Genomic DNA, 9,248 nt, shown 5'->3' on the forward strand with positions numbered 1-9,248 from the left:
TTAATAAGATATCTGCCTTGTTTTTATGAATACTTAGGCCTACTATGCTACTGTATTTTAATGTTGGTCATTATGGTGGCACTTGGCGAGCCAAGTTTTTTCCTGAGGTGGTACTTGGTGACAACTAGCTTGAGAACCCTAGCATTGACCTAATTAATAGCTTTTTCTTCACACCTTTTAAGGGTAACTATTGTTTTGTTATACCTAAATGAGGCACAATGGTGTGAAACTACGTACGAACTATTTAGCAAGTTAATAACCACTAAACCAGTGATTATCCAACGGTGGTGTGTGTACAACTAGTGGTACGCGGGGTTCATCTAGTGGTAGGCCAAATAATCACTTGATTAAAGTACAGTGTTTTATTTTCCTATATTGAGACAGAGTGTTACTGTTCAAACGAGTATGTAATGTTGCAGTGACCAACTGTATTCAATATACTCGTTTAATAATTTATCTACCTTGTTTTAATGAATACTTGGGCCTACTATGCTACTGTATTTTAATGTTGGTCATTATGGTGGCACTTGGAGAGTCAAGTTTCGTCTGATGTGGTACTTAGTGACAATTAGTTTGAAAACCCTAGCATTGACCTACTTAATAGCTTTTTCTTCACACCTTTTAGGGGTAACTATTGTTTTGTTATACCTAAATGAGGCACAATGGTGTGAAAATGCGTAAGAACTATTTAGCAAGTTAATAACCACTAAACCAGTGATTATCCAATGGTGGTGTGTGTATCACTAGTGGTATGCGGGCTCCATCTAGTGGTAGGCCAAATAATTCCTTGATTAAAGTACAGTGTTTTATTTTTCTATATCGAGACACAGTGTTACTGTTCAAACGGTGTGTAATGTTGCAGTGACCAACTGTATTCAATATACTCTTTTAATAAGATATCTGCCTTGTTTTAATGAATACTTGGGCCTACTATGCTACTGTATTTTAATGTTGGTCATTATGGTGGCACTTGGCGAGCCAAGTTTTTTCCTGATGTGGTACTAGTCTGAGAACCTGGCACTGACCTAAGCAATTGCTTTTCCTTCACACCTTTTGTTATACCTAAATATATTTACATGGAGTGAAAATCTACACAGAGGAACTGCATTTGCTGTATTATTACAATTTGACATTGAGTAATACAAAAAGTCCTCTCACCATAAATCCTGCTGTTTTACTCGAGAGAAGACTATGTAGGTGAGCTCTAATAGGAATAACAGATTTAGTTTCACTACGCTGCTCTGTAAAGACATTATGAGAGCAGCAAAGACATGATGAGAAGCTAAACAAAAGCAAGTCTGTGAATGCACGGTTGCATCATAGCTGTTATGTGTCATGCTTTGTGTATCAGCATAAAACTATGCCCTGGAAAAAAAAACACAAGTCTAACCTTACACACAACAGGAGTAACGTGTCCTGCTAGTTTAGCCCATATTTTAAGAAATTAGCATACATATATATATTTTTTAAATAAAGAAAAATGGTAACACCACATCTAATTTGGTCATAAGCTTCATTCAGGTGCTATAACTGAATCTCAGAACCTGTTGCAGTGACCCATTCATTCCCCAAAAGGTAAAACTAGCCACATTCTCCCACAGAAAGTTAAGTAGGACCTTTTGTTTTTTGTTTGTGGTTTAAAACTGTCCCACAGACTTTGATGAGTCTCCGTCGGGGAATTTTGCAAATGAACCAACTGCCGTTTATCGAACATCACGTCCTTTTTATTTCTATCCCATGTTTCTGTCAATTTGTACTCCTTTGTTAAGTCACACAATTGTATGTGTGCTTTAACAAAACAATACAATATAAGAAAATACACACGCAAAACATAAAATCATTTTAAATGGAGAATATAAGTCATATCTAGTCATACAAAATGCATATTATATATATATATATATATATATATATATATATATATATATATATATATATATATATATATATATATCATTCCGATCAATCACAATTATTTATATTATTTGTATTGATTCTTAAACTATTCGAAAAAACAACAGTTTTTTTTTCTTTCCTGCATACTTCTCTTGTCGCCTTATTTGTAATTGACTTTATTAAGTAATTGGGAAGAGTTTTATTTAACATAACTAGTTTTCTTTTAAGTAATACATAGAAATTGGTCAAAGCTGTTATCCATTTTATGGGAAACCTGTGAAACAGGCTTGTAGGGAAATATATATATATATATATATATAGACACACACATATATATATATATATATATATATATATATATATATATATATATATATATATACATATATACATATACACACACACATATACATATACACACACACATACATATACATATACACACACACATATATATATATTATATATATATATATTTATATACATGGATGATACAGCAGAGGATTGGGAGAATGTCATGTGGTCAGATGAAACCAAAATAGAACTTTTTGGTATTAACTCAACTTGTCGGGTTTGGAGGAAGAACAATACTGAGTTGCATCCCAAGAACACCATACCTACTGTGAAGCATGGGGGTGGAAACATCATGCTTTGGGGCTGTTTTTCTGCTAAGGGGACAGGACGATTGATCCGTGTTAAGGAAAGAATTAATGGGGCCATGTATCGTGAGATTTTGAGCCAAAACCTCCTTCCATCAGTGAGAGCTTTGAATGGTTGACCAAATACTTATTTTCTACCATAATTTACAAATACATTCTTTAAAATTCCTACAATGTGAATTCCTGGATTTTTTTTTCACATTTTGTCTCTCACAGTTGTAGTGTACCTAGGATGAAAATTACAGACCTATGTCCTCATTTTAACTGGGAGAACTTGCACAATCAGTGACTGACTAAATACTTTTTTGCCCCACTGTATATACACACACACACATATACATATATATATATATACATATACATATACATATACATATATATATATATATATATATATATATATATATATATATATATATATATATATACATACATATATATATATATACACATACATATACATACATACATATACATATATACACATACACATACATACATATACATATATACACATACACACATACACATATATATATATATATATATATATATATATATATATACATATATATATATACACACACACATATACATAGAAATATATATACTTGTGTGGGTGTGTGGGTGTAAAAAAACACACACAGAAAACACATTATTTCTCTAGGCAAAGGTTTGAAAATGTCATGGTGGGTGTGGGTTCACACTTGCTCAATGTTGACCTATTTAGTGAGGCCTCATAACTTTACACAAAGCGACAAACAACATGTTGGTAATGTGTCATTTTAGTCTACCTTTGCTCCAATCTGGTTCCCACATTGTCCGGCCTGCAGATGAACGATCTCACGCATGTTTCTGTGCTGTGTGTTGCTGCTCGGGTGCCGACTGTGGATCAATGACGGAGCCCTGTGTGCAAAGTCTCATGAGCTGCTAAGCCCTGTCCTTCCCCTCAGTGCTCTACTTCCCGTAGCGTGATGTCATCACAACTGGCTCGTGGCTGCAGGCCTCGTCAGCATTAAGGGACAAACCGGTTATTGCAGGATAGGATTTATATCTGACACAGTGCAGATAAACATCCTGCTTTCAAGTTCAACACAGAAGACAAAGGTCATGCATGCTGTTGTGTGACACCCACTCCGACTCTGACCCTTGGTGCATATAATATTTCAATCAATCAATCAATGTTTATTTATATAGCCCTAAAACACAAATGTCTCAAAAGGACTGTACAAACCACTACGACTACGATATCCTCAGAAGAACCCACATAAGGGGAAGGAAAAGTCACGCCCTGTGGCACGCCAGTGACAATGATGACTATGAGAACCTTGGATAGGACCTCATATGTGGGAAACCACCCCCCCTCTAGGGGACCGAAAGCAATGGATGTCGAGCGGGTCTAACATAATACTGTGAAAGTTCAATCCATAGTGGCTCCAACACAGCTGCGAGAGTTCAGTTTAAAGCGGATCCGAGACAGCAGCGAGAGTCCCGTCCACAGGAAACAATCCCAAGCGGAGTCGGATCAGAGATGTCCCCAACCGATACACAGGCGAGCGGTCCATCCTGGGTCCCGACGAGCGGTCCATCCTGGGTCCCGACTCTGGACAGCCAGTATTTCATCCATGGTCATTGGACCAAACTCCCTCCACAAGGGAGGGGGGGGACAGAGGAGAAAAAGAAAAGAAGCGGCAGATCAACTGGTCTAAAAAGGAGGTCTATTTAAAGGCTAGAGTATACAAATGAGTTTTAAGGTGAGACTTAAATGCTTCTACTGAGGTAGTATCTCGAACTGTTACCGGGAGGGCATTCCAGAGTACTGGAGCCCGAACGCTCTATGGCCCGCAGACTTTTTTTGGGCTTTGGGAATCACTAATAAGCCGGAGTCCTTTGAACGCAGATTTCTTGCCGGGACATATGGTACAATACAATCGGCAAGATAGGATGGAGCTAGACCGTGTAGTATTTTATACGTAAGTAGTAAAACCTTAAAGTCGCATCTTAAGTGCACAGGAAGCCAGTGCAGGTGAGCCAGTACAGGCGTAATATGATCAAACTTTCTTGTTCTTGTCAAAAGTTTAGCAGCCGCATTTTGTACCAACTGTAATCTTTTAATGCTAGACATAGGGGGACCCGAAAATAATACGTTACAGTAATCGAGACGAGACGTAACAAACACATGGATAATGATTTCAGCGTCGTTAGTGGACAAAATGGAGCGAATTTTAGCGATATTACGAAGATGAAAGAAGGTCGTTTTAGTAACGCTTTTTAATTTAATTTGAGTCTATGAAATGTCTATTTTGAATATTGGTTTCTGAGATAAAGCATCCTAATATGCTGTCTATTAGTTGAATGAGAATGTATTAAAACACACAGGTATTTCAAAGTTACAAAAAATGTTGCCCACGCTTCTGGTTATGGTACTAATTTATTTATGCAGTAGAGATTATTGACTCATTTTTGGTCTAATATATATTTTGATGTATTTATTACCACCTTATGTTGTATATTTTCATATTCAGTTAATTTGATACTTTTTACACCAAAATCCTTTTTTACGCTGTATATGTCCACCATTGACTTTCTATTCTGCTTCTACCAAATAGCATTATTTTACTTTTACTGAGATTCAAGAGTAGTCGGATTTTGTCCAACCATGTCTTTAGTTTGTCAATTTCTTATGTTATTATTTGTTTAAGCTTCTGGGAGTTCTCTCCTGAGCAAAACACTGTTGTGTCATCTGCGAATAACACTAACCTTAAGTCCTCTAAGTCTTTTGTAACTTTACAAATGTTGTTTATGTAGTGATATCACAATTTGATCCCTGAAGTACGCCACAGGATATATTTAGAGCTGTAGAAGTGTGTTCGGCCTGTTTCACGTCTCACTTCCTGTTGGTTAAGTAGCTTCTGGTTCAAGATACACCCTGTGGTTCTCTCCAAGATTGCTCATTGTCATCCCACTTGATTGAGTTTTTCCTTGCCCTGATGTGGAATCTGAACCGAGGATGTCCCTGTGGATTGTGCAGCCCTTTGAGATACTTGTGATTTAGGGCTCTATAAATAAACATTGATTGATTGATGCCATTTGACTAAGATATTATGATTAATTGTGTCAAATGCTTTATTTGATCTACAAACACTGCAGCTATGCACGCTGTTGACCATCTATTGTAATGGCAATTTATTCCGTTTTTTTTAAATAAATGTCATTGATGTTGAAATGTTGGCTCTGTACCTGTATTGATTGACTGCAAGGGTTCCACTTTTTTTCATAAATGTGTCCATTTTTTTTAAATTAACTAATTAATGTATTTATTTATCTATTAGTACGGGGAAGCCATGGGAAACGACTTCCGGACGGCTTCGAAGCAATTCTGGACCACCATTTGCTGCCTCAGGAAGGGGAAGCAGTGCACTGTCAACACCGTGTATGGTGCGGATGGTGTTCTGCTGACCTCAACTGCGGATGTTGTGGATAGGTGGAAGGAATACATCGAAGACCTCTTCAATCCCACCAACACGTCTTCCTATGAGGAAGCAATGCCTGGGGCCTCTCCTATTTCTGAGGCTGAGGTAGTTAAAAAGCTCCTCAGTGGCAAGTCCCCGGGGTGGATGAGATCCGCCCGGAGTTCCTTAAAGCTCTGGATGCTATGGGGCTGTCTTGGTTGACGAGACTCTGCAGCATCGTGTGGACATCGGGTGCGGTACCTCTGGATTGGCAGACCAGGGTGGTGGCCCCTCTCTTTAAGAAGGGAGACCGGAAGGTGTGTTCCAACTATCGTGGGATCACACTCCTCAGCCTCCCCGGTAAGGTTTATTCAGGTGTACTGGAGAGGAGGCCGGATAGTCGAACCTCGGATTCAGGAGGAACAGTGTGGTTTTCGTCCTAGTCGTGGAACTGTGGACCAGCTCTATACTCTCGGCAGGGTTCTTGAGGGTGCATGGGAGTTTGCCCAACCAGTCTACATGTGCTTTGTGGACTTGGAGAAGGCATTCGACCGTGTCACTCGGGAAGTCCTGTGGGGAGTGCTCAGAGAGTATGGGGTATCGGACTGTCTTATTGTGGCGGTCTGCTCTCTGTACGATCAGTGTCAGAGCTTGGTCCGCATTGCCGGCAGTAAGTCGGACACGTTTCCAGTGAGGGTTGGACTCCGCCAAGGCTGTCCTTTGTCCCCGATTCTGTTCATAACTTTTATGGACAGAATTTCTAGGCGCAGCCAAGGCGTTGAGGGGATCCGGTTGGTGGCCACGGGATTAGGTCTCTGCTTTTTGCAGATGATGTGGTCCTGATGGCTTCATCTGGCCGGGATCTTCAGCCCTCACTGGATCGGTTTGCAGCCGAGTGTGAAGCGACCGGAATGAGAATCAGCACCTCCAAGTCCGAGTCCATGGTTCTCTCCCAAAAAAGGGTGGAGTGCCATTTCCGCGTTGGGGAGGAGACCCTGCCCCAAGTGGCGGAGTTCAAGTACCTAAGAGTCTTGTTCACGAGTGAGGGAAGAGCGGATCGTGAGATCGACAGGCGGATCGGTGCGGCGTCTTCAGTAATGCGGACGTTGTACCGATCCGTTGTGGTGAAGAAGGAGCTGAGCCGGAAGGCAAAGCTCTCAATTTACCGGTCGATCTACGTTCCCATGCTCATCTATGGTCATGAGCTTTGGGTCATGACCGAAAGGACAAGATCACGGGTACAAGCGGCCAAAATGAATTTCCTCCACCGGGTGATGGGGCTCTCCCTTAGAGATAGGGTGAGAAGCTCTGCCATCCGGGAGGAACTCAGAGTAAAGCCACTGCTCCTCCACATCGAGAGGAGCCAGATGAGGTGGTTCGGGCATCTGGTCAGGATGCCACCCGAACGCCTCCCGAGGGAGGTGTTTAGGGCAGGTCCAACCGTTAGGAGGCCACGGGGAAGACCCAGGACACGTTGGGAAGACTTTGTCTCCCGGCTGGCCTGGGAACGCGTCGGGATCCCCCGGGAAGAGCTAGACAAAGTGGCTGGGGAGAGGGAAGTCTGGGCTTCCCTGCTTAGGCTGCTGCCCCCGCGACCCGACCTCGGATAACCGGAAGAAAACGGATGAATGGATGGATTTATTTATAATTTAAAAAAAATGTTGTTTGTTTTTTTGTATTTTAAAAGAGTAAACAAACAAAAAAAAGGTTTAAAAAAATGTGGAATTGAGAAAACATGTCTTTAGTTCTTTTTTGGGTGGGGGGATTTTTTTCAAAAATGACAAATTTTAAATTTTAAAAATAATGATTTTCAAAATGTTTGGAAGTGAGGAAACATGTCTTTAGTTTGTAAACTGGTGTGTTTGTCATCAGTCATATCAATCAATCAATGTTTACTTATATAGCCCTAAATCACTAGTGTCTCAAAGGGCTGCACAAACCACTACGACATCCTCGGCAGGCCCACATAAGGGCAAGGAAAACTCACACCCAGTGGGACATCGGTGACAATAATGACTATGAGAACATGATACTGTGATACTGATGATACTGATGACTATGAGAACATATGAGAACATGATACTGTGAAAGATCAATCCATAATGGATCCAACACAGTCGCGAGAGTCCAGTCCAAAGCGGATCCAACACAGCAGCGAGAGTCCCGTTCACAGCGGAGCCAGCAGGAAACCATCCCAAGCGGAGGCGGATCAGCAGCGCAGAAATGTCCCCAGCCGATACACAGGCGAGCAGTACATGGCCACCGGATCGGACCGGACTCCCTCCACAAAGGAGAGTGGGACATAGAAGAAAAAGAAAAGAAACGGCAGATCAACTGGTCTAAAAAGGGAGTCTATTTAAAGGCTAGAGTATACAAATGAGTTTTAAGGTGAGACTTAAATGCTTCTACTGAGGTGGCATCTCGAACTGTTACCGGGAGGGCATTCCAGAGTACTGGGGCCCGAACGGAAAACGCTCTATAGCCCGCAGACTTTTTTTGGGCTTTGGGGATCACTAATAAGCCGGAGTCCTTTGAACGCAGATTTCTTGCCGGGACATATGGTACAATACAATCGGAAAGATAGGATGGAGCTAGACCGTGTAGTATTTTATACGTAAGTAGTAAAACCTTAAAGTCACATCTTAAGTGCACAGGAAGCCAGTGCAGGTGAGCCAGTACAGGCGTAATGTGATTAAACTTTCTTGTTCTTGTCAAAAGTCTAGCAGCCGCATTTTGTACCAACTGTAATCTTTTAATGCTAGACATGGGGAGACCCGAAAATAATACGTTACAGTAGTCGAGGCGAGACGTAACAAACGCATGGATAATGATCTCAGCGTCTTTAGTGGACAGAATGGAGCGAATTTTAGCGATATTGCGGAGATGAAAGAAGGCCGTTTTAGTAACGCTTTTAATGTGTGCCTCAAAGGAGAGAGTTGGGTCGAAGGTAATACCCAGATTCTTTACCGTGTCGCCTTGTTTAATTGTTTGGTTGTCAAATGTTAGAGTTGTATTATTAAATAGAGTTCGGTGTCTAGCAGGACCGATAATCAGCATTTCCGTTTTTTTGGCGTTGAGTTGCAAAAAGTTAGCGGACATCCATTGTTTAATTTCATTAAGACACGCCTCCAGCTGACTTCAATCCGGCATGTTGGTCAGCTTTAAGGGCATGTAGAGTTGGGTGTCATCAGCATAACAGTGAAAGCTAACACCGTATTTGCGTATGATGTCACCTAGCGGC

At 40.9% G+C, this 9,248-nt stretch overlaps 1 protein-coding gene across 1 annotated transcript in view; it reads right to left on the reverse strand.

Moving 5' to 3' along the window:
- Positions 1–3,517, reverse strand: part of LOC133538787 (tubulin beta chain-like) — a 13,309-nt gene extending 9,792 nt beyond the window's left edge. The window contains exon 1 of the mRNA XM_061880572.1: positions 3,350–3,517. Coding sequence (XP_061736556.1) covers positions 3,350–3,406 — 57 coding nt within the window. The 5' untranslated portion in view covers positions 3,407–3,517. The remainder of the gene's footprint in view (positions 1–3,349) is intronic.
- Between the last annotated feature and the right edge of the window lie 5,731 nt (positions 3,518–9,248).

The sequence above is a fragment of the Nerophis ophidion genome, linkage group LG20 (assembly GCF_033978795.1).
Source record: "Nerophis ophidion isolate RoL-2023_Sa linkage group LG20, RoL_Noph_v1.0, whole genome shotgun sequence".
Taxonomy (NCBI): Eukaryota; Metazoa; Chordata; class Actinopteri; order Syngnathiformes; family Syngnathidae; genus Nerophis; species Nerophis ophidion.